Raw genomic sequence first — 27,404 nt, 5'->3', positions numbered from 1 at the left:
TCCCAATTCCACTTTACCTTTGAATAGTTTTAGACCAAACTTCGGAGCATCTTTAGTGCTTTTAGGAACAGCATTTTCTTTCATCATGTGTAATTCTTCCTCACTTACGGTGACGAAGTGATTGGCCGCCATTTTGCCAAGTCGCTCGAGGTGATTATCGAGAAATAGTCTGAGTTTCTTGACCAATCAGCATTCACGATTTTCTATAATTACCTCCATATTTATACTAAATGTCATTATTAAGCGTTATAATTTTTTTTTTGCTTTCTGCTGCTTTATTTTATTCATTTATTTATTGGCATTTGACCCCTGTCTCTTTTTGTATGCAAGTTTCTCTGCTCTCTGCTCTCATTGGCTTCCGCCTTGCGACAAACAGATTCCGTTGACTTTCTTTTGCCCTGTGGTCCCATTTATATCGCAGACACATCCATATTTAACGAAGCCTCTTGGCAGCAGAACATTGCCTTGTGTGATCTTTATATCTTCACCCTGGCTTCAGCGGATAACTTCACCTGGATATCTGGACACATGCTGCTGCTGCTGCTGCTGTAATCATAAAAACAGCTCTGTGCTCATCCAAGGGTTCTGTTCATCCTGAACATCCTTTTAACACACTCTGTACTGTTTGTTTTTACCTTTCAAGACTTGTATGTTAATTATTTATGGCTATGGTTCCTCTTAAGAGTTTTTCCTCATGTTGTCTCAGAGAGTTTTTCCTCATGCTTTTCAACTTTCACATCGTTCTTGACTTGAACCATTCATTTTCAGTGAAGCCGTCTTCTGACTCTGAGAGTTATCCGAGAGTTCAGACTGTCTGGATGCCTTAAAAGTGAACTAAACATCAAAGCTGAAGCAGCCAGGGCCACGTGTAAATGCCCTGAACTTCAAATAAACAATGTGGAAACGAAGGTTATTCATGTTCCATGCAGTTTGTTTTGAATTCACACCCTGTGCTCCTGTCCTATTCGGTGTTTGACGATTCTTCTGGTTAACTGCGTGCGCTGCAAACAAACACAGCCGTTTCGGATCCTTGAGATTCCTCCACGGAGCACCCTTCATGTCTGACCTTTTCTTCACACCCAGAAGAAGCTTTGCTCCAAAGTGTTTCAGCATCTTTGCGGTCTCATCAGAGCTAAAAATAAAGTTGACGGATGCACCGAAGTCATCCAGCACTCTGCAACACCAGATGAGAAATGAAAAAATGAGGTTCTGGCTGAAGAACAGTGGAGAAGATCGAAGAGAAATAAAAGTGTAGTTCCAATACTAAATAAGTCGGTTCGACCTGTAGAAAATAATCTGTTTAGATTACATGGTAGTTTAGAGCTGAATGAGACAATATGGATAACCGGGACTTATTTATGGCTAACAGGTCAAGTCAGGATTTCCCTTCAAGTCGAGTCTAGAGTTGTGAAATCATAACTGGGTTACTGAATAGCTAAAATCATTAGTTTGTGATGTACATTAGGAATTTATTCTAGCCACACTGACTGGATATGAGCAATCGTGCGCTCTGATTTGCTACTCTACTGCTAGGCTATCAGCTCATATACTGTGAGTAGAGAAAAACAAAATGGCGGCGCATGTTGCTGGACCAACCGAGGATGAAATAAAAACTCTACTTGAAAACAAAACCCCAAAAATTGTCGTCAAGTATTTAAAAGAAACAGAAATAGCTAAAAGAATATAGTTGGGGTTCCCCCCCAATATCACCTGTTCCACACTCCAGCCCAGATGGTGGCAGTAGTGCACCTTTAAGTTGAAGAAGAAGAAGACCCCCCCCCCCCCCCCCCAAAAAAAAAAAAAAAAGCAACAAAAAAAGTGTTATGGAATAAAAGTATTTGATGGTAAGAACATATCTTTTTTTATTTTTCAAGAATTATTATTATTATTATCATCGCATTTTTCACAAATTGTTCCTGTCATTTCACCGGTTTGTTTACATTCTAAGTGCAAATGATTTTGTTGGACATTTTGTATAAAGTTTTTATTTATCGAATTTGCAAAAAATAAAAATGTTCTGTTTCTCAAAATCCAGTGAATGTGGATAGAATAAAACAGTTATTCCACTCAACCTCATCGTACATGGCTTATAGACAACTCGGTGCTACGCGCCTAGTCAGCTATCAGCTCATGTACGACTCAATTTCGTGGAATAACTGTGAAATATCCAGGTGAAGTATTAAATTAAACCGACAATTAATATAAACAGTAATGACACCAAATTGCATCACATACAATGCTGTGCAAAAGTTTTAAGCACATGTAAAGAAATGCTGTCCAACAAAAATGGTTTAAAAAATAATGAAATGTTTCAACATTAAAAAAAATACTATAAACAGTAATCAGTAAACCGTAATAAATGAATAAATGCAAAGTCAATATTTGGTGTGACACAACCCATCTCATTATCTGTAGCTGCTTTATCCTGTTCTACAGGGTCGCAGGCAAGCTGGAGCCTATCCCAGCTGACTACGGGCGAAAGGCGGGGTACACCCTGGACAAGTCGCCAGGTCATCACAGGGCTGACACATAGACACAGACAACCATTCACACTCACATTCACACCTACGCTCAATTTAGAGTCACCAGTTAACCTAACCTGCATGTCTTTGGACTGTGGGGGAAACTGGCACACCCGGAGGAAACCCACGCGGACACAGGGAGAACATGCAAACTCCACACAGAAAGGCCCTCGCCGGCCACGGGGCTCGAACCCGGACCTTCTTGCTGTGAGGCGACAGCGCTAACCACTACACCACCGTGCCACCCCTGTGACATGACCCTTTGCTTTAAAAAAAAAAATAGTAGTCTCAGGTCCAGTGAGTGCAGGTTTATGCGGAAATGAGCTGTAGGTTTTCCTGAGCATCTTACAGAACCAGCCACAGTTCTTCTGGACACTTTGACTGTCACAGTCGCTTCTTTATTTTGCACCAAAACCCAGCAGCCTTCATTATGTTTTCTTTTTTAATCTGAAAAGTGCTCTCTAATGGAATGGAATATGCTGCTCAGATCTCAGATACAAACTTTTTTTTTTCCCTGTAACATTTAATTTTTTGCTGGGGAAAAAAAAAACATTTGGAACTGTAAAATGTTTTTGTAATGTTTTGACTCGATAATGTAGAAGTCATAAAATAGAAATCTATAACAAAGCTTGTATGAAAAAAAGAAATATGAGGTGCCAAGACTTTTGCACAGTAATGTACTTAGAGCCAACAAATTAGATACTGTCTTCTTGTCAACTACAGACCCAATAAAGTCTTGATGAAACCTTGAAATATTGATGGAAACTGTATTTAAGGGGAATGGACTCCAATCAAGTAGAAATTTTGACTAGCAACAGTTAGCATGTTCAGTCAGATACCCCACACAACACCCTGTGATCTGCTTTACGAAGACAAATCCAGCCAGTACGATTTATTTCCATGTCTGAAAACCTCTGGTCCCTTGTGTGGCTGTATGCCGGCATTGTGTTTATTCGTGTGAAAATAGGTCGTTGCTAGCACTGAGAAGAAATCAGCGTGTGGATTGCTAACATCAGCAATGAATCTCCGTCACCTGAAGCTCAACACCTGCAATTAGTCGCTCTGAAGGGACATAAAGCAGTCAATGGCTGGAGAATAATAACAGTACTTCACAATACTGCCTTGTGTCTTCACCATGTGCTAAAATTAAAAAGATGCTCGTATTTTATCGCCATGTCATTTTATTCACACTTTAGTTGCTGTAATTCTCTTAGGCTTAAGTTTAAAAATGCAGCTGGCAGGAATTTTCTTCCTCGTAAAGACTTATTCACACTCAAATCACACTCAGTTCCATGCAGCTAAACATCACAAAAGCGTGAAATATTCAGAAAGGATGTTCTGTTGCTCTGTAATTGATCATTCACTACTGTGTATGGATTTAAACACGATAAAGAGCGCCATTATAGGAAAATAATCAGCAATGGTGTGGTGAAGCAGGGTTACGTTACATTACTGGCATTTAGCAGACGCTTTTATCCAGAGTGACGTATAACATACCCAGGGCAGCCTGGGGATCAGTTGGGTGTAAGGTGCCTTGCTCAAGGGCATTTCAACCATTCCTACTGGTCCAGGGACTTGAACTGGCAACCTTTTGGTCCCAAAGCTGCCTCTCTAATCATTAGCCCATGGCTTCCCCCAGCCTTATTGTTATCAAAGTTTTACCATTGGTACCATTTTCCATTTCCAACACTTCCTGAAATGCTTTATTCCTCTTATACCGCAGCAGCACCACACTCCTCAGATTATTCGCAATTATTGTAAATTCTGGTTTGTTTGTTTGGTTTGTACATACATTTAATTCAATATACACCAAAAGTACTATTTCAATAATCCACCATCCTGTGAGCCTGTCCAACAGGAAACATGAAAGGGGAATTGAAGTCATTTTTAAACTCGCTTTATTTCTTAATTACCGTGTTATTCAATTACGTTTTCAGTTTTAGTAACCTTATATCGTGACTCGTATTGGCAACTAATTGCAATTAAATATTATACTTATCGGCCTGTTCGGTTTTTAGCCGTGTTGAATTTAGTTTGTTTGGTCCACGGCAGGCGTCGCTTATCCGTGCGATCTTCACAAGACTTGTGCGAGACTTCGAAATGTGAAGTGTCAGCCAGGTGTCAATGCCGCCATTTTGAAAACTGTTTTCCGAACGAAATATTGCACAAAAATTAGTTTAAATGACGATTACTGCCTACTTTTTTCAAACTTTCCTGATTGCTATCAAAACAAACAAAACTTCCGGCTTGATTACGTCAGCGTTCGGAAGAGGACGCGCACATCTTTTGACAACGTTGGCAGATGTCGGTCGCTTTGATTTCCGCTGTACGTTTTACTTCCGTCCTAAGATGTCTCGCACAGGTCTCAACGAATCTCGTTTACGGCCATCGCTTTGACATATGGACTGATATATTACAGAGCATATTTCAAACACTCGTAACTTGCTATAGTAGTGACAAAATAGCTGTCAGAAATGCATTCCGATATTTAATAAAATGAGATAAATAGAATTTTGATAATAAAAAAATTGCCTTCAGTTCTCCTTTAATTACTCATTTACACTCATCGTTAAATACGTATACAGATATGGGCGGAGTCTTCCGTCCGTACTCTGTTCATTTCGTCCGTGTTCGTGCACGTTTTCTGAAAGCTAACAGATACGGATGAAACAGAGCAGAACCACCAGAAATCATAGAGGCAGTGCAGCTAATAGTTCAAACAAGCCACGACAATGAAAATTTTTTAAATGGCAGAACTTTTTGTGGAGACGTTTTGCAATTTCATACCAAATTTTAAACATCTATATGATGTTATTTTGAGGCGGCACGGTGGTGTAGTGGTTAGCGCTGTCGCCTCACAGCAAGAAGGTCCTGGGTTCGAGCCCCGGGGCCGGCGAGGGCCTTTCTGTGTGGAGTTTGCATGTTCTCCCCGTGTCCGCGTGGGTTTCCTCCGGGTGCTCCGGTTTCCCCCACAGTCCAAAGACATGCAGGTTAGGTTAACTGGTGACTCTAAATTGACCGTAGGTGTGAATGTGAGTGTGAAGGGTTGTCTGTGTCTATGTGTCAGCCCTGTGATGACCTGGCGACTTGTCCAGGGTGTACCCCGCCTTTCGCCCGTAGTCAGCTGGGATAGGCTCCAGCTTGCCTGCGACCCTGTAGAAGGATAAAGCGGCTAGAGATAATGAGATGAGATGAGATGATGTTATTTTGCTTTGACGTCTTTCTTAACAAGTACATTGTTACGACCTCCTCCACTGTTACCTTGTTTGTTGTTGTCAGAAACATTTGACTCTTCGCTGCCCTCTAGTGGATGTATTGGTGAACAGCATGCCAACGTAAAGGATGCGTGGAAGTACTGTGTGTGCACAGTGACCGATATGGATGTATTTATTTTCATATGAAAAAGGAACAAGGTGTAAACGCCTTGTTGGACAGCATTTGAAATAGATCCTAGAACCCAGTGTCCGTCTTAGTGTCTGAAAAGTAACTGGTCCTGACAGTAACTAGCTGGTCCCTGTCCTGATAGGTAAATGGTCATTTTCATGTTTTTTTTTTATTTTAAAGTAAAAACAGGAATTCTCACATTACATTATCCTTCTACAGGGTTGCAGGCAAGCTGGAGCCTATCCCAGCTGACTACGGGCGAAAGGCGGGGTACACCCTGGACAAGTCGCCAGGTCATCACAGGGCTGACACATAGACACAGACAACCATTCACACCTACGCTCAATTTAGAGTCACCAGTTAACCTAACCTGCATGTCTTTGGACTGTGGGGGAAACCGGAGCACCCGGAGGAAACCCACGCGGACACGGGGAGAACATGCAAACTCCACACAGAAAGGCCCTCGCCGGCCCCGGGGCTCGAACCCAGGACCTTCTTGCTGTGAGGCGACAGCGCTAACCACTACACCACCGTGCCGCCACAGGAATTCTCAAATGTTAATATTATTATCCATGTAGGATGTATGTATGTAATTTATGTTATTTATTCTCATCATAATTATGTTTTCTTTTTCCTCTGTTGTAGGTGAGTGCATGATGGTGCCGTGGGTATTTTATGTACGCGTGTGGATAATGGGAGATGGTACCCGGCTTGGAACATGTTCCCGGATTCTAACCTTAATGGGTGTAGTAGTGCATGTGCTTCATGGTGTTCACGAGTAATATTTAATGTAGATGTAGCATGCGTTACCATTAGATAACTGCACAATGCACATTTTCTACATGCAATACTGGATGTACACTCAGCTAGGAAACCATATATGGATATGGGGACTTAGGCGTTGTTTGATATTAGCATAAGACAGTTTTAGGATTCTGTGGCAGCGGGGACGTGGCCTAGCGTCAGTTTGTGAATGGAGGGTGGGGCCGGGGAAGGTGAGTGGCAAAGTCAATGCACCTGTGCTTAATTAATGTTGTGTCTGTGTTGCAGTGACAGAGGATAGAAAAGGAGGGAGAGAGCAGAAAGAGGGGGCTCTCCTGACTACAAAACGTGTGTGTGTGTGTGTTGCGTGTGTGACTGAGTGAAGCTGAAAAGCTAAAAATAAGCAAAATAAAGAGTGTGTGTGTGAACATCAACTCCCGCCTGCCATGCTTCTGTACTCCACCCACATCAGGGACTTGTTACAGTGGTGCCGAAACCCGGGAGAATTTGCAGCAGGCACAAGAACGTCAAGCCCGGCTGTACGACAGGGGCACGTGCCTTAGAGAGTTCACTCCAGGAGACAAAATGCTTGTATTATTGCCCACGTCGAGTTCCAAATTAGTCGCCAAGTGGCAAGGGTCCTTCAAGGTCACACGGCGAGTCGAGGACGTTGACTATGAGGTGAGGCGAACGGATAGGGGCAGGGCTCTACAAATATACCACCTCAGCCTATTAAAGCATTGGAATGAGGGGGTCCCTGTGGCGTTGGCGTCGGTAGTTCTGGAGAAGGCGGAGCTGGGGCCGGAGGTAAAAACAACCAAAACCACAACATTAATTCAGCACAGGTGCATTGACTTTGCCACTCACCTTCCCTGGCCCCGCCCTCCATTCACAAACTGATGCTAGGCCACAGCCCCGCTGCCACAGAATCATTATCATTGGACTTAATATGAAATGGATAATAAGCTCTGATATAGGTGATCACGGAGGCAAACCCAATCTCTTTCTGCCTCATATTCATGTTGTTTTTGTTTGTCAGGAGAGCTTGAGTGTTTTTGGATGATGATGAGAGCGTGAATCCAAATCTCTCTAGAAACATCATGCAAAAATTGTCAAAAAAAGGTGATATCATCAGCATAGCAAAAGACGATTTCCAGCCAAATCAGAAAGACAATGACAATGATAGGGACATGCTAAATTGGCTCACAGATTGAAAATAATAAGACTCTACAACCGGATATCCGCTTGGGCGAAAAAAATCAACGCATGGAATGAAAATAAGGTGGCGATGCGATCGAGGACCCGTCCAGTAATGGCGGCGAATCAAAACAAGACCACGATTCAGTAAGAAGACAACTTTTGCTCTATTTCTGTTCAATTTACTCATTATTTGAAACAATCAGATGCACAAACCAATCAATTGGATTGTTTCCCGGTCTGTACTTGTTTTATTTGGTCATGGACCGAGTGTCTGGCACTAAAATAGTTCGCTGCTAGAATCTACAACCTAAAGGGGATTTTTTTTGGAAAGATCTCTGAATCGAAAACTCTGTTTCAGAGTTTAATGCAAAAAACAAAACAAAAAACCCAACCTTCAGGGTGCTAGGTTTTGCCTTTTATTTAATAGCTGTAAAACTCCCTACGTGTGGGTGGAGCACTGAGGACGGCAGGACAGAGATCAGGTTTGGGAAAAGGCTTTATTGCCACACTTTTCAGTGAACAATCGTTACGGTGACTAGACAGACACACACACACAGCCAGCGTCTAGTCCGGAGATCCCCCTCTGCTCTCACTCTCCCTCCTTAAATAGGGCGCGGTCACTGGGAAGACACACACAAACACAGGTTAATTGTTCTCAGGTGTCGTGATTCTGCCACTTACCTTCCCTGACTCCGCCCTCCTGTCACCGACCGGCGCTTGACCACGCCCCCGCTGCCACATACCCCCACCGCCCGACTCAGGCCGGGCGGCCGTCCGGCCTGCAGCCGACTCCCCCCCCCCCCTTGACGGGAGAGGAAGTCCGCCACGACCATCTGCGCCCCCGGCCTGTGGACCACCTTGAAATTAAAGGGTTGGAGCGCCAGATACCAACGGGTGATCCGCACGTTGGCATCTTTCATGCGGTGGAGCCACTGGAGGGGCGCGTGGTCCGAACAGAGGGTGAAAGAGCGCCCCAGCAGGTAGTACCGGAGGGCGAGGACCGCCCATTTGATCGCCAGGCACTCCTTTTCAATCGTGCTGTAGCGCCCCTCACGCACTGACAGCTTCCGGCTGATGTATAAGACCGGGCGATCCTCCCCCTCCACCTGCTGGGACAAAACGGCCCCCAGCCCTCTGTCCGACGCATCCGTCTGTAACATAAAAGGGAGAGAGAAGTCAGGGGAGTGTAAAAGTGGCCCCCCACACAGTGCAGCCTTTACCTCCGAGAAAGCCCGCTGGCACTGCTCCGTCCACTGGACCGGATCTGGCGCCCCCTTTTTAGTGAGGTCAGTCAGCGGGCTGGTGACGTCCGAATAATTAGGTATAAACCTACGATAGTAGCCAGCCAGCCCCAGGAACTGTCTCACCCCCTTTTTGGTCTTGGGCCTCGGGCAGGCCGCAATCGCTGCTGTCTTATTAATTTGGGGACGCACCTGCCCGTTGCCCAAGTGGAAGCCCAGATACCGTACTTCCACCCGCCCAATCGCACACTTCTTTGGGTTGGCAGTGAGCCCCGCCCGTCTCAGCGACCTAAGGACGGCCCTCAGGTGTTGCAGGTGCCGCTGCCAGTCGTTACTATAAACGATAATGTCGTCCAGGTAGGCGGCCGCATAGGTGGCGTGGGGCCGGAGGACCCGGTCCATCAGCCGCTGAAACGTAGCGGGCGCCCCAAACAGCCCAAACGGAAGTGTGACGAACTGGTGTAAGCCAAACGGTGTGGAAAAGGCCGTTTTCTCCCGGGATAATGGAGTCAAGGGGATCTGCCAATATCCCTTCGTTAAATCCAGTGTCGAGTAGAAGCGAGCCGTGCCTAGTCGATCGAGCAGCTCATCAATACGAGGCATTGGGTACGCGTCAAATTTAGACACCGCGTTGACTTTTCTATAGTCCACACAGAACCGGACCGAGCCGTCGGCCTTGGGAACCAAGACCACCGGGCTGCTCCAGTCGCTGTGGGACTCCTCGACGATGCCCATTTCGAGCATGGCCTGAAGTTCTTCCCGAACCACCTTTTTTTTGTGTTCGGGTAGTCTATAAGGGCGGCTACGCACTACCACCCCCGGGGGTGTCTCTATGTGGTGTTCTATGAGGTTAGTGCGACCGGGCAGGGGCGAGAACACATCCGAAAACTCGGCCTGCAACTGGGCGACCTCCGTGAGCTGGGTCGGGGAGAGGTGGTCTCCACAGGGGACCGGAGAGGTACGTGATGCCAAACTCCCTTTTTGAACCTCCGGCCCCAGCTCCGCCTTCTCCGGAACTACCGACACCAACGCCACGGGGACCTCCTCGTTCCAGAGTTTGAGCAGATTGAGGTGGTAAATCTGTAGCGCCCCACCCCTGTCTGTTCGCCTCACCTCATAGTCGACGTCCCCGACTCGCCGTGTGACCTCAAAGGGTCCTTGCCACTTGGCGATTAATTTGGAGCTCGACGTGGGCAAGAGTACGAGTACTTTATCTCCCGGTGTGAACTCTCTAAGGCGCGTACCCTTGTTGTACAGGCGGGCTTGCCGTTCCTGGGCCTGCCGCAAGTTCTCCTGAGTTAGGTGGGTGAGCGTGTGGAGTTTTGCGCGCAGGTCCATAACGTACTGAATTTCATTCTTACTTTGTGAAGGTCCCTCCTCCCAATTTTCCCGCAGCACGTCCAGGATGCCGCGCGGCTTACGCCCATATAATAATTCGAACGGGGAGAACCCCGTGGAGGCTTGAGGGACCTCTCGCACTGAGAACAGCAAGGGTTCGAGCCACTTATCCCAATTACGTGCGTCCTCACTTACGAATTTCTTAATGATATTTTTGAGGGTGCGGTTGAACCGTTCTACTAAACCGTCCGTTTGTGGGTGATATACACTGGTGCGGATCGGCTTAATCCCCAATAACCCATACAGTTCGCGCAGTGTTCGTGACATAAACATAGTGCCTTGATCAGTCAGAATCTCTTTCGGGATTCCAACTCGGGAGATGACGCGGAAGAGTGCCTCTGCAATACTGCGTGCTGAGATATTGCGCAGAGGCACTGCTTCCGGGTATCGCGTTGCATAGTCCACTAGAACTAATATAAAGCGGTACCCTCGTGCTGACCGATCTAATGGCCCGACGAGATCCATCCCAATTCTTTCAAACGGGGTCTCGATTAACGGTAGAGGGCGCAATGGCGCTTTTGGAATGGCCGCTGGATTTACTAACTGGCATTCGCGGCATGCCGTACACCACCTACGGACATCGCCGCGAATCCCCGGCCAATAGAATCGGGCCATTATTCGGGCTAGTGTTTTATCCTGCCCTAAGTGTCCAGCCATGGGATTAAAGTGAGCCGCCTGGAATACCAATTCCCGGCGGCTTTTTGGAATCAAAAGCTGCGTGACTCGCTCCTTAGTTTGAGTGTCCTGCGTCACTCGGTATAATCTATCCTTCATAATCGCGAAGTAGGGGAAGGACGGGGTGGCGTTCGGCAGGAGCGTTTGACCATCGATTACTCTCACTTGGTCAAACGCATGCCGCAGAGTCTCGTCTCGCGACTGCTCTAATGGGAAATCCGTGAGGGAATCCCCAATAGAGAGAGGAGGGGCCGGCGGCTCCTCACTCTGACGCGGAGATGACGTAGACGGCTCTGTGACAGCTGCTCCCGCCAAAGCGACACCGGGACCTCCCCCTGTCAAATGGCAGGACCCACTCTCGACTAGGCGTGTCATTAAACCCCGAAATCCCGGCCAATCCGTCCCCAAAATTAACGAGTGGGTAAGGCGAGGATTAACCGCCGCCTTCACTATAAATTTTTCCCCTCTGAAAATAATGTGGACCGACACCAAAGGGTAGCTGTGAACATCCCCGTGCACACACAACACCTTCACCCCCTGTGCTCCCCCCAATGCCTCGTTTTGAACCAGGCTTTGGCGAATTGAGGTCTGATTACAACCAGAATCCACCAACGCTTGATATGTAGCCCCTTGGATACTCACCGGTATGCGATACGCTCCGGCCCGATCGAGGGCGGCCTCTGGCGCGTCGGGGATCCGAACCACCGCGCCCACTTCCATTGCTGTGCACTGCTCATGAAGGTGGCCCGGCTCCCCGCAGCGCCAGCAAACCGGCCCGGGCTTTCCCTCTGCACCGGTGATCTGGGGCTCACTCACCTGAGATGGGGGAGAGACAGACACAGAAGGGGGACACGGGAGGGCACCGCGGGTGCGGCGGGCCGGCTGGGGTGGAGCCGGCCCCCGCCTCCGCGGTGGGGGAATGGGGCAGGGACGGGACACAGGAGGAGAGGGAGAGAGAGAGAGAGAAGAGGAGAGAAGAGACGATGCCATCTGCTGTCCTGCCGCCGGGACAGCCGCCAGATGATCCTCCGCCAGCTCGACTGCCTGATCCAGCGACGCCGGGCGGTGGCACTGGACCCACTCCGCGGTTCCGGCTGGTAAGCGGGCGACGAACTGTTCCAGTACCACCTGGTCGACGATTCCCTCGGCGTCGCGATTGTTGGCCCTCAGCCACCGCCAGCAGGCGTCCCGGAGCTGCTGGCCGAACGCGAACGGCCGGCCGACTTCCTCCAGTCGCAGCGCGCGGAAGCGCTGGCGCTGTTGCTCCGGTGTGCGCCCCACGCGCTGGAGGACGGCCCGGCGGAGGTCCGCGTAGGCCAGCCGGCGGTCGGCGGGGAGCTGTAGCGCGGCCAGCTGCGCCTCTCCCGTGAGCAGGGGGAGGAGGCGCGCCGCGCGCTGCTCGATCGGCCACCCCGAGGCTTCGGCGACCTGTTCGAACAACGTGATGAACGCCTCGGGGTCGTCCTGCGGGCCCATCTTGGTGACAATGAGGGGAGACGGGCCCGCGGCCGGAGTGCTGGTGGACCCCGCCGACGCGAGAAGATGCCGGAACGCCTCGCGATCTTCCTGCTGGGCCAGCACCAGGGCTTCGAAGCGCTGCTCCTGCTCCTTTCGGAGAGTGACGAGTGCCTGGTGCTGGCTTTGCTGAGCCGTGGCGAGGGCGTGGACCAGATCGGTGAACGGGGAGGATTCCATGGGGCTGCTGGTTTGGTGCTCCACGTCCCGGGTTTCGGCACCACTGTAAAACTCCCTACGTGTGGGTGGAGCACTGAGGACGGCAGGACAGAGATCAGGTTTGGGAAAAGGCTTTATTGCCACACTTTTCAGTGAACAATCGTTACGGTGACTAGACAGACACACACACACAGCCAGCGTCTAGTCCGGAGATCCCCCTCTGCTCTCACTCTCCCTCCTTAAATAGGGCGCGGTCACTGGGAAGACACACACAAACACAGGTTAATTGTTCTCAGGTGTCGTGATTCTGCCACTTACCTTCCCTGACTCCGCCCTCCTGTCACCGACCGGCGCTTGACCACGCCCCCGCTGCCACAATAGCGTACCCTCATTTTAATTCCCATTACTGTGAAATTAAAGTGCAATTTAAACAAACGTGACACAGCGATTGAGGTGTCCACCTGATTATTTTTTTAATCCCAACCCCGCCCACTCCGACAGTTATATCCACTTACTGTTTGGTTTTTGCTTTCCAGCCATCCATCCATTATGCGTAGCCGCTTATCCTGTGCAGGGTCGCGGGCAAGCTGGAGCCTATCCCAGCTGACTACGGGCGAAAGGTGGGGTACACCCTGGACAAGTCGCCAGGTCATCGCAGGGCTGACACATAGACACAGACAACCATTCACACCTACGGTCAATTTAGAGCCACCAATTATCCTAACCTGCATGTCTTTGGACTGTGGAGGAAACCCACGCAGACATGGGGAGAACATGCAAACTCCACACAGAAAGGCCCCCGTTGGCCACTGGGCTCGAACCCAGGACCTTCTTGCTGTGAGGCGACAGTGCTAACCACTACACCACCGTGGCACCCTTTTTGCTCCCCCCCCCACACACACACACACAAAAAAGAAAGAAGCAAATAAGTCATTTAAACCATGGCAATCCTCTTACAGAAGCTTATACAATGTCTACTAATGTTCAAAGATGAGGCCTAGCACATACTTCCTCTCATAAACTTGAACCCAACTACTTCACCTGCTGCTCATTCTGTCACAATGCAGTGTAAGACGAAAATGCTCTCTGCCCTCTTCCACATACATGACAGATGCACAGAGGTGCACATGACTAGCGAGTTTCGCTGTGACACTAGCCAGCAACCACTAAAAACCAAAAACACGCCCTACGATGACCCGAACCAAAGTGAACAGCTAAGTACTTTGTTAAAAATAATGAATTTTGATCGAGTGTTATTGGAAATGTGATTCTTGCCTTTGTGTGGAATTTTTCAAGACTTTTTTCTCTACTTTATATCCCACAACCAAGAACATCAGCAGTCACAAGAGACAAACCGGCCATGACATTAGTGACGTGGTGTTTGCTGGTGTGAACATGAGTCCAGAAGCTGCATTCATCTTTTCCCCTTAAGGTCAGCCGTGCTGCCTCCTCAGAGTCACATTCACAGGTTAATTAGCATGAATCGTGCATTCAGGGATGCCAATTTATTCACAGTGTATTCAAATACAGGCATCCTGCATTCTTCCTCCGGGACTTTTACTTTTAGTAAGGGTAAACGTTTTAGAAATGTAGGAGATAATGTTATATGAAAGACAGGAAGTTTAAAAAAAAACCCGAAAGGTTTGATGGAAAGGCAATCCAAACAAACTAGCGTGATGTGTGCTCTGGGCTCTGGCTCCATTCGCTGATAATCCAACGCTCAGATCACAGGCTGTATATCCCTGCCAGGCATCTGCTCTGACTGTCAGTGCTACGGTACCTGATCCACTTCGGGAAGAAATATGGCACGACATCTGCAACCACATCTATAAATCTGGTTGATTTCTCAGATTAGCTGTTAACCTGAAAACTGGCCTGCCGTAGCCTTCATTCAACCTTTCATTCAAGCGATGGATGGGTAAATCCCTCATATTCCTCACGGCTGACACGGGAAAAGACCCACCGTCTGTCCACAGATAAGGGTTGTCTTGCGATTCCTGCAAGGTCGATACAATCCGAATTCATCCGCAGCACTGTGGTGTCATTCAGATACGGATCAATATTTTGTGCCACGTTGTTCGGTACATAAAGCGAGTATGACTTATAAATGCCATAAGTGTATTTTATTAAATGTGTGTGTGTGTGTGTGTGTGTGTGTGTGTGTGTGTTGTGTGTGTGTGTAAATCAGCCAAGTGGAATCAGTATTGACGTTATATTGGCCTCTGTATGCACTCATGTGTGATGTCGGTGGCTCAGGTGTTGCTGTCCAGCTAATCAATCCAAAAGCAGAAGATTATGGCTAGACACGCGAAGTGCTGCTCACTTCCTCATTCGCCTTCATACATCTTATTGATTTTGTGTTCGAGCTGATTTAGAAGGTGGGAACGTGTCAGTTCTACACTCGAATATCACTATAAAATCCTCATCATTTATCACGGTTTACATTACTGGCACAAAAAAGTAACGCTCATTTGTTTACCTCATTTTTTGTGTGTGAATTTTTCATCCTAAACAGAATATACATATATATGCATCGCGCCATTTTGTACCAGATGCTCTGTTTACAGAATGCGTAGAAACGGCGTTGAAAAGCCCACAAAATTTCACACCATTTTCACTGCCTGATCCAGTAACTATCAACGAATAGTCACATCAATAGCGCCCCCTACGGGATACATTTACCACTTTTAACATCATCCACGACTGTATTGGACTGAAGCTGGTTCTAGAGGACTTGAGACAGGCCCGGTGTCCGAAATCGCTCCCTACTTACTACAGTGCCTTGCAAAAGTATTCATCCCCCTTGGTGTTTGTCCTGTTTTGTCGCATTGCAAGCAGGAATTAAAATGAATTTTTGGAGGTTAGCACCATTTGATTTACACAACATGCCTACAGCTTTAAAGGTGCAACTTTTTTTTTATTGTGACACAAACAATAATTAAGATGAAAAACAGAAATCTGGAGTGTGCATAAGTATTCACCCCCTTTTGTATGAAACCCCTAAATAAGAGCTGGTCCAACCAATTCACTTCATAAGACACATAATTAGTTGTTTAAGCTCCACCTGTGTGCAATCAAAGTGTCACATGATCTGTCACATGATGACTGTATAAATCAACCTGTTCTGGAAGGACCCTGACTCTGCAACACGACTAAACAAGCAACATGAGAACCAAGGAGTCTCCAAACAGGTCAGAGACAAAGTTGTGGAGAAGTATAGATCAGGGTTGGGTTATAAAAAAATATCCCAAACTTTGAATATCCCAGGGAGCACCATTAAATCCATTATAGCAAAATGGAAAGGATATGGCACCATTACAAACCTGACAAGAGAAGGCCCCGCCCACCAAAACTCACAGACCGGGCAAGGAGGGCATTAATCAGAGATACAACAAAGACACCAACGATAATGCTGAGGGAGCTGCAAAGATCCACAGTGCAGATGGGAGTATCTGTCCATAGGACCACTTTAAGCCATACACTCCACAGAGCAGGGCTTTATGGAAGAGTGGCCAGAAAAAAGTCATTGCTTAAAAAAATCACGTTTGGAGTTTGCCCAACAGCATATGGCAGACTCCCCAAACACATGGAAGAAGATTATCTGGTCAAATGAGACAAAAATGTAACTTTTTGGCCATCATGGGAAACGCCATGTGTGGCGCAAACCCAACACCCTGAGAACACCATCACTACAATGAAGCATGGTGGTGGCAGCATCATGCTGTGGGGATGTTTTTCATCTGCAGGGACAGGAAAGCTGGTCAGGACTGAAGGAAAGATGGATGGCACTAAATGCAGGGCAGTTCTGGAGGAAAACCTGTTTGAGTCAGCCAGAGGTTTGAGACTGGGACGAAGGTTCATGTTCCAGTAGGACAATAGAATAGAATAGAATAGAATAGAATAGAATAGAATGCCTTTATTGTCACTATACACATGTACAATGAGATTAAAATGGATGACCCTAAACATACTGCTAAAGCTACACTGGAGTGGTTTAAAGAGAAAGATTTAAGTGTCTTGGAATGGCCTAGTCAAAGCCCAGACCTCAATCCAATTGAGAATCTGCGGCATGACTTGAAGATTGCTGTACACCAACGTAACCCATCTAACTTGAAGGAGTTGGAGCAGTTTTTCCTTGAGGAATGGGCAAAAATCCCAGTGGCTAGATGTGCTAAGCTAATAGAGACATACCCCAAGAGACTTGCAGCTGTAACTGTAGCAAAAGCTGGCTCTATAAAGTATTGACTTTTTTTTTGGGGGGGGGGGGGGGGGGGGGATACTTATGCACACTCCAGATTTCTGTTTTTTCATCTTAATTATTGTTTGTGTCACAATAAAAAAAAAACAATGTGCACCTTTAAAGTGGTAGGCATGTTGTGTAAATCAAACGGTGCTAACCCTCCAAAAATCCATTTTAATTCCAGCTTGTAATGCGACAAAACAGGACAAACACCAAGGGGGATGAATACTTTGCAAGGCACTGTATATAGTGAGGACGCCATTTTGTAGTGCTGTCCGAAACGATAGTGAGGATTATTTACACCCTATATAGTGCACTCAAAGTATCCCACAATGCATCACGAAATGCAGTGTACAACCGATGGTCACTAACCAAAGCAATATGTCCCATCATGCATTGCGGTTGCACTGAAAGAAATCAAATTAAAAGTCTCAAATTTGATTAAATAAAAGGCAGCGGCAAAGAAGAAAGTATTCAGCCTTGATTTAAAAAGAACTGAAAGCTGCAGGTACTTTGTATTGATTAATGTGGGAAATACGCTCAGTATAATATGGATTTATCACAAAAACACATGCATGTATTTATTATTTTGAAATCTACCAGCCGACTGATCTGGCACGTTTTAATTGTGCAACAATAATGACGTAAATACCAGCGCGACGGACTAGTGTCCAAAAGCGTTTTTTCATTTTACCAATGAGCTCACTATATAGTCCTCTATATAGTAATTCCCTATATAGGGAGTAGGGAGTAGTGAATGAGTGAGTGATTTCGGACACAGGGAGGGACTCGTTTCAAATGACTACCGTGTAGTTACTGTCCAGAACCGCAAATGAGTCAACACTTGACAGCGTCCATTCATTGTACATGTCCTGACTGATTCCGAGTCCTCTGCATGGTCAGAGGTTAGAAAGAATAAAAACACATTTTATGACTGACTATCTTGTATCAACAACAGTTCTAGCTTTGTCGGTAACATTTTGTACAGATTAAAGTTGGTCCCATGTTAGAAACAGAGTATCGGTGATTAAAGCTAGACAGCCTTTCGATTTCATAAAGTCTGTGAAATTTAGTTCCATCTGAAATGTGGTCATTGTGATAGATGTTTATTTCTGTAATATCTTACAAAATATCAGGCCATTCTGTGGCTGGGAAGTTATTTAATTTGAGGGGATTAAAGCAAATAATGTGCATGAAATTGCTCACTTCGCGCAGTCAAGCAGACAGAGGAAGTCCGTGTGAGCGTGCGCAGGTTTACCTTCTTCTTCTTCTTTTGGGTTTTATAGCAGCTGGCATCCACAGTGTTGCATTACTGCCATCTACAGGTTTACCTTTGAGCGTGCACTGACAGTTCCATCATTCTGTCGCTAAATGAACAGCTGATCACACCGAGGTGCTCGCTGACCGCCCATATTTATTAATTTGGTCCTGCGTTTCCTTTCCTTTGTATATAACATAACGTCTTTTCTTCTCGCTTTCTTTCCGTTACTGTAGTCGGTCTTTCACGTTTCATTCGCACACTCACATCCTTCATTTTTCTCTCCTGTTTCAAATTTGTATCCCACAATGCCTTGAGCGAACGGGGAAAGCCCACCACGTGATGCATGACATAGTATCTTGAATTGCTTCATGGTGAAACAGGAAAAAATAGCAGAGAATTTAGGGCCATGTGGCCCTAAATTCATTAACTGTTCTGTAAAAAAAAAAACTAATAAAATTGGAAGTCTGTAATTCAAATTCAGTAGCTTTCAGTCCACTAAACAAAAATAACTGGGTGTTGGGGAAAGTTCTTTTTATGACCTACACTTGAAAAATCTGAAAGGCAATCTACCTTTAATATTCCGACATAATTGGCACAGTGCCAAAAATTAATTTGTCATCGTGCCAACCAATCAGTGAGGCATCAAATCAAATTACCTATTGCTGTTTTGCAAATTCAGAGTAAAAGTAATGTTATTCTGGTCCAAAAATACACTTTAGACCTCGCTGAAACATCATGGACATCATGGACATTTTGAAGGCTTTCTGCACATGGTTTCATGTCAGATTTACAGTACCTTCCCTTGGTCCAATTTCACATTGGTTTTGTATTTCCTGCATACAGAAGCTTGGTAGTTTAATGTAGCAGGTATAACTCAAAATCCATAATTTGAGCATCTGGTATAAAAATCTGGTGGACTGACACATACTGTATGGAACAGAGATTGATTACGGACATTTCGCATAATCTAAAAATAATACACAAGTTATTAATAGAAGTGTAGCGATGCATCATGACACAATGCATTGGAATGCAAAAATGTGACGAATGTATTGTATGAATGTGCAATTCACATCGTGTGCTGTAGATCAGCATTCTATTAATTAATCTAATTAATCTAAAGTAATTGTACTATTTGGACACTCGACTGACACAGATTACACATTATAAGTTTACACAACCATGTTATAAACATTAAAAAGAGCTCTTCAGTAGCTTTTAAATGACACCAGCTCCATACCGCTGGGATCTGCAGTGCCCAAGAAAGGGATGTGGAAGCCGGACATTTTAGCCACTTTGGAGCTCTATTTTCCATTAAAATGATGAATCAGATGCTGATATGGAGCTCAGTATGTTTCAGTTGATCACTTTCTCCAGGTCAGAGACTTTGCTTATTCAATCAAATTTTTGGGGAGAATTAATTAAATTAAATTTCAAGCTCTGGTTCACCTGTAGTCCTTTTTTTAAAAAAAATAATATTAAACCTCTGTTTATAGCAATTTGTGATTTATTTTGTGCTACATGCATACAAAAAGTGCACATCGTCTTGCATTGTTTATGATTCAAAATTTAAAAAGTCCTTTTAATAAAAATTTTTAATAAAATTTAAATATTTAATAACATTTTAGAATTTAATAGAATAATGTTTAATAGAATTAAAAAAAATTTTTTAAATTGAAGTGCTGTGGTAGTAGAAAGGGGTGTTTTGTTTATTATGGGAAAGACAATGATCGTAATCATAGCCACAATGTGTAATCTGTAGTTTATACATTTGCGTCCCACCCATTTCTACTGCCGTGACAATTTGCCAATTTTTTTTATTAATGAAACAAGACACATTGAAAGGGGGTGGCACGGTGGTGTAGTGGTTAGCACTGTCGCCTCACAGCAATAAGGTTCTGGGTTCGAGCCCAGTGGCCGACGAGGGTCTTTCTGTGTGGAGTTTGCATGTTCTCCCCGTGTCTGTGTGGGTTTCTTCTGGGTGCTCCGGTTTCCCCCACAGTTCAAAGTCATGCAGGTCCGGCTAATTGGTGGCTCTAAATTGACCGTAGGTGTGAGTGTGAGTGGTTGTTTGTCTATGTGTCAGCCCTGCGATAACCTGGCGACTTGTCCAGGGTGTACCCCGCCTTTCGCCCATAGTCAGCTGGGATAGGCTCCAGCTTGCCCACGACCCTGTACAGGATAAGTGACTACAGATAATGGATGGATGGATGGATGGACACATTGAAAGAAGACACATAGTTAAATTTAATGTTACAAAGAGCCTCACAAGCCTCACTTATAGAAACATGGCACAACTAAAACCAGGAAATGTTATCAAGAAACTTCACAAAAATGTGACAAAGGTATACAGGTAGTCGTCGACTTACGACCTATGCGACTTACGACCGATCGACTTTATGACCGTCTGGTTATGACTGGCAAGTGTTTCCCAGCTGAGCTAGCTGAGCATACGACAGTTTCCACCCCAGCTCCCGGCAGCGCCTCTCACCACGTACAACAGTTTCCGCCCCAGCTCCCGGCAGCGCCTCTCGCCGTGTACAACAGTTTCCACCCCAGCTCCCGGCAGCGCTTCTCGCCACGTACAACAGTTTCCACCCCAGCTCCAGGCACACGCGCAGTCTCTCTCGCGCTCCGTCATACAGTTTCCGCCCCAGCTCCTGGTTTATGAAACGAGCAAATGCTCCCGCCAGCCCGAGCGCTGCAACAGCTGATGATGATGTAGACGACCCACAGCCAAGCACCGGTGATGCCAGCGGTCACTAAGTTTTGTATTTTGTTATGTTTTACATTTGTATTTTGGTATGTTATAAACTAAAATGTTTTCTATTTTTCACACCTGTATTTTGTATTTTTTGTTTTGCACATATTAAACGAATTGTACTGTACGCAGTGTAGTATGCAGTGTTTGACTTAAACCAAATAATGAGCCAAGGTAATGAAATAAGAAAATGTTGATAAAATAAGACTTTAAGATGATTACAATATCATTACACATCACAATATACTTACGTTCATTTAACATAGGCCGACTTACGACCAGATCGGTTTACGACCGGTCAGTCATAACCAAACGCAGTCGTAAGTCGACGACTACCTGTATATATATATATATATATATATATATATATATATATATATATATATAATCTCATCTCATCTCATTATCTCTAGCCGCTTTATCCTGTTCTACAGGGTCGCAGGCAAGCTGGAGCCTATCCCAGCTGACTACGGGCGAAAGGCGGGGTACACCCTGGACAAGTCGCCAGGTCATCACAGGGATATGCCTATATATATATATATATATATATATATATATATATATATATATATATATATTAGTGCTGTCAAAAATGTCGCGTTATTAACGCGTTAACTTGACTCAATTTTAACGGCGATAATTTTTTTATCGCGAGATTAACGCTCTGTGACATGATGTAGGTTTTTCATAAGCTTTTGAAACTGCCAGGAACTTGGAACAGAGACTTTGCTTAGAAAACTGATAGCAGCTAGACTGTAATACCACGCCCCGCACAGCCAGAGTCCTCTGCCCCGCCCCCCCCAAAGAACCAGCGCGGGCAGGGCGCGCTAGTAGAGATGGGATTTATGGCTCTTTGATGGGATCCGCATCTTTGTGATCCGTTCTTTGAAAAGAGCCGTTCAAAAGACTGGCTAATTTGGCTCTTTTTAAATATTTATTCAGTTTTAAGAAGACAGCGTCTAAAGAAGCCAGATCCCTCTGAACTGTAAACTCAATGCTATCCCAGAAATCCTTCCTGTAATATGCAAATTTGGCCGCCTCTGATTGGACAGCGCGACGCATCAACAGGCAGAAAGTGTAAAAGTACAAAATGTGTTAAGTGAGCTGAAACAGTAAAGATCAGATTCAATGCAATATTTATCAACGAACAACTTAAACTTAATATAATAGTGTATTTTATATTATAATCAAGCATGTCAAGCCTACTGTCATTGTGTAACCTATCTCTCTGATTAGAGTTGTAGACTAACTCAAACAGTAGATCATTTCACTCATGGTTCTCTTACTAGCCCCGCGCCGGTGCTCGGCTTAGGTTTCACTTTGCAGTGGCTGCGTCAAGACGTGTTATGCTTTGCAATAAAAAAAACATTGGTACAAAGCAAGCCCATTCACTTTTTTATGCTGATAAGAGAATTACAATGGTTTTTTATGTGACAAAAATGTGCGATTAAATTGTGATTAATCGCGAGTTAACTATGACTGTCACGACATTAATCGCGATTAAATATTTTAATTGCTTGACAGCACTAATATATATATATATATATATATATATATATATATATATATATATATACACACAGTGGTGCTTGAAATTTGTGAACCCTTTAGAATTTTCTATATTTCTGCATAAATATGACCGAAAACATCATCAGAATTTCACACAAGTCCTAAAAGTAGATAAAGAGAACCCAGTTAAACAAATGAGACAAAAATATTATACTTGGTCATTTATTTATTGAGGAAAATGATCCAATATTACATATCTATGAGTGGCAAAAGTATGTGAACCTTTGCTTTCAGTATCTGGTGTGACCCCCTTGTGCAGCAATAACTGCAACTAAACGTTTCCAGTAACTGTTGATCAGTCCTGCACACCGGCTTGGAGGAATTTTAGCCCGTTCCTCCGTACAGAACAGCTTCAACTCTGGGATGTTGGTGGGTTTCCTCACATGAACTGCTCGCTTCAGGTCCTTCCACAACATTTTGATTAGATTAAGGTCAGGACTTTGACTTGGCCATTCCAAAACATTAACTTTATTCTTCTTTAACCATTCTTTGGTAGAACGACTTGTGTGCTTAGGGTCATTGTCTTGCTGCATGACCCACCTTCTCTTGAAATTCAGTTCATGGACAGATGTCCTGACATTTTCCTTTAGAATTTGCTGGTATAATTCAGAATTCATTGTTCCATCAATGATGACAAGCCATCCTGGCCCAGATGCAGCAAAACAGGCCCAAACCACGATACTACCACCACCATGTTTCACAGATGGGATAAGGTTCTTATGCTGGAATGCAGTGTCTTCCTTTCTCCAAACATAACACTTCTCATTTAAACCAAAAATTTCTATTTTGGTCTCATCCGTCCACAAAACATTTTTCCAATAGCCTTCTGGCTTGTCCACGTGATCTTTAGCAAACTGGAGATGAGCAGCAATGTTATTTTTGGAGAGCAGTGGCTTTCTCCTTGCAACCCTGCCATGCACACCATTGTTGTTCAGTGTTCTCCTGATGGTGGACTCATGAACATTAACATTAGCCAATGTGAGATAGGCCTTCAGTTGCTTAGAAGTTACCCTGGGGTCCTTTGTGACCTCGCTGGCTATTACATGCCTTGCTCTTGGAGTGATCTTTGTTGGTCGACCACTCCTGGGGAGGGTAACAATGGTCTTGAATTTCCTCCATTTGTACACAATCTGTCTGACTGTGGATTGGTGGAGTCCAAACTCTTTAGAGATGGTTTTGTAACCTTTTCCAGCCTGATGAGCATCAACAACACTTTTTCTGAGTTCCTCAGAAATGTCCTTTGTTCGTGCCATGATACACTTCCACAAACATGTGTTGTGAAGATCAGACTTTGATAGATCCCTGTTCTTTAAATAAAACAGGGTGCCCACTCACACCTGATTGTCATCCCATTGATTGAAAACACCCGAGTCTAATTTCACCTTTAAATTAACTGTTAATCCTAGAGGTTCACATACTTTTGCCACTCACAGATATGTAATATTGGATCATTTTCCTCAATAAATAAATGACTAAGTATAATATTTTTGTCTCATTTGTTTAACTGGGTTCTCTTTATCTAATTTTAAGATTTGTGTGAAAATCTGATGATGTTTTAGGTCATATTTATGCAGAAATATAGAAAATTTTAAAGGGTTCACAAACTTTCAAGCACCACTGTATAAAAGGGTATAAACCCACAAACCCAGTGATCACAGGGTAGGAGCAGGACCAAAACAGAAGTACGTAGTAATGGAAACACTAAACACATGGCGCACTGTCAGAAATAGGGGTACAGTAGACAGGAGGAATCCATTTCTGTCCCTCAAGGTACAATCTACACGAATGTACCTCCTAGGGCTCATTATTGGACTCCAAGGTCTAAAAATGTGTACCTTTTAAGGGTCAAAATGGTACATTTATTCTCCCAATCAGTATATAAAAATGGTACAAACAAGTACCTTAGAGGGCACCGATCCAGTTACACGCTGTTGTAGCGCTAAAGGTATAATAATGTACTTTGTTTTCTGAGAGTGAGGGAACTGAAAACAAACCACGACATCCGTGCTTGTCACACTCGGATCCGTGAATTGCGCTGAGAGCGGGAATCAGAGCGTGTTGTTATTGGGAAATGGGAATCTCTAAAAGGGCACACGGAAGGACACACTTCCTCCAAACATGTTCTAATCTAGTGAGACAGTCATGTCATTTTCTGCTGCTGAAACAGAGCCTCTCCTGTGATTCCTTGCTATCTAATTCTAATTCTTGTTTATTTTATTATGGTACTATGATAATAAAATAGGATCAAGACTACAACCAGGACTCTAACTGCAAATGCAAAGCAAACATTTGCTCATTCTGCTTTCAATATGCACGGGCCGTTTAATGGTCAGTACAGAAGGTTTTATGTTACATAACATAATCCACCGGCTGCAATGATAATCATCATTAGATTATACTTCTGTTTGTAATATGCACTGTTTAAAACCTCTCAGGATTTTTTCCTCCATTTTATCTACCGATGGATTCAGGTAAACATGTTAAACAACATCTCAGGTTCGTTTTTCTCTCATTCCTGCTGCCTTACATGGGAATTGGAGCCTGTTATGGTGCAGACACTTCCTGTTTAAGAAAATTAGCTTGTCAAAAGCTCAGCTGGTCCATTTCCCCTGAACCGTTACGAAAACAGTTATCATATCACTACATCATTACACTACAGAGGAAATCACTGGCTGTCGTCTCCCACCTCGTGCAGTCGTCTACTCATCCAGGATGAGGAAGAATGCAGGGAAAATCAGGAACAAGCTCTTAGCTGAGTAGCTCAGGCTGTAATGCTCACAGACGAGCACAAAGATCAATCATATTTAGCTGTACTCAAAGTGTAAATATACCTAACACTCATAAGACATTCATGTATTCTTTTATTGTACATCAAATCCATCAGTGTGGGCTTCACTGGAAGGGATGTAAAACCCATTGTCAAGAAAATCTGGACTTAAATTTTTTATACCGACCTAAAAATAGTCAGCCTTGAACTCAATCTTGATTACAGTATTTTGTCTTCATAATAAATATTATTTCCTTCTTATTTTAGTATCCAGTTTTCCAGCTCTGATGAGCACGGTGCACAAATCTAACCAAGCATGAGTTAAAAGAGCGTCGGCTTTCACAGGCGCGGACTGCCCTCATAAATGTCTTGGAAATGTCACTCACTGCCTGGGTACATATTTGCTTGCTGACACGGCTGTACTGAAACAATTACCACGCTAGTGAGAAACCAGTTTCAGTCCAGCTCAATGGCTAGGAACAAAAATTTCATCCCTCAGGCAGTCAGGCTGCACAATATGGACAGAAATAGCATATCCTGATTATAGGAGCTACTATATGCCCTGCAGTGAGTGTATTAAAATAACCTGGAGAATCTGTAATGCATCACTGTTAAAAACTGGCATGCATTAATTAGAAGAAGAAGGGTTTGTTTGTCATATACACATTACAGCACAGCAAAATTGTTTTTAATCACAAATCTCAGCTTGTTAGGAAGCAGGGGTCAGAGATGATGCAGTGCCCCTGGAGATGAGGTGGTTAATGGTCCTTGCTCAAGGGTCCAAAAGTGGCAGATTGGCAGCAATGGTTCCTGAAACAACAACCTTCTGATTAATAACCCAGAGCCTTAACTGCCAAGGCACAACAACCTTCCCAAAACTTGCTGAGAATGAATGTTGTTTGGATCATGTCAATGACTTGTCTTATCAAAACACAGACAGAATATAGCAGGCTTCTGCAAAGGTCAATATTAGAGTCACAAACAATATGTCATGCAGTCTAACCAGCCAATGGTGGATGTGGTTCATGTGGATGTAGCTTCCAAAACTCCGTCACTCAAATAATGGTCGTTTTTCCTCATATGGGTTTCTTTCTTACATTCTCATCTCATTCTCATTATCTGTAGCCGCTTTATCCTGTTCTACAGGGTCGCAGGCAAGCTGGAGCCTATCCCAGCTGACTACGGGCGAAAGGCGGGGTACACCCTGGACAAGTCGCCAGGTCATCACAGGGCTGACACATAGACACAGACAACCATTCACACTCACATTCACACCTACGGTCAATTTAGAGTCGCCAGTTAACCTAACCTGCATGTCTTTGGACTGTGGGGGAAACCGGAGCACCCGGAGGAAACCCACGCGGACACGGGGAGAACATGCAAACTCCGCACAGAAAGGCCCTCGCCGGCCACGGGGCTCGAACCCGGACCTTCTTGCTGTGAGGCGACAGCGCTAACCACTACACCACCGTGCCGCCTCTTTCTTACATATAATTAAAAAATATTGGCTGGCTTCTTTTTCATGGCATATCAGACAAATTCCATTCAGCGAGCATGATACTGAACGAGTCGAAGATGAGTAGCTGAATGGAATATATCTGATAGACCACAAAAAAAAGCCAGCCAATATTATTATTATTATTATTATTATTATTATTATTATTATTATATATGCACATTCCTTTCGGGTGTTCAACGTGTCTGTCTCTTTCAAAATTCTCTCAAAATCTTCTGCATTTAACAAAGCAAACCTGGCAGCCATGTTAGTTTACAAATTGTCACAGTCGCTCACTAGCGTGGAAGTTTTACATCTCTGATGTGTGATGTCATGTTGTCTTGACAACCATGCAATATCGTAAACCATATTCAACGCTTATTCTCCATTGGGTAGAGTGACGTAATACACGTAGGATAAGCGATATGCTAACAATACTGCATTGCATGCTATCA

The 27,404-nt window shown here is 44.6% G+C and overlaps 1 protein-coding gene across 1 annotated transcript in view; it reads right to left on the bottom strand.

Annotated features, from left to right (window-relative positions):
* Nucleotides 1-27,404, bottom strand: part of pex5lb (peroxisomal biogenesis factor 5-like b) — a 110,068-nt gene that overhangs the window by 73,091 nt on the left and 9,573 nt on the right. The window contains exons 2-3 of the mRNA XM_060905436.1: nt 1,067-1,174; nt 489-546 (exon numbers count right to left, since the gene is read on the bottom strand). Coding sequence (XP_060761419.1) covers nt 489-546; nt 1,067-1,174 — 166 coding nt within the window. The remainder of the gene's footprint in view (nt 1-488; nt 547-1,066; nt 1,175-27,404) is intronic.

This window comes from Neoarius graeffei, chromosome 23, assembly GCF_027579695.1.
Source record: "Neoarius graeffei isolate fNeoGra1 chromosome 23, fNeoGra1.pri, whole genome shotgun sequence".
In the NCBI taxonomy this organism is placed as follows: Eukaryota; Metazoa; Chordata; class Actinopteri; order Siluriformes; family Ariidae; genus Neoarius; species Neoarius graeffei.
The sequence above is the reverse complement of the archived record's forward strand: the minus strand, read 5'-3'. Positions and strand labels throughout refer to the sequence as shown.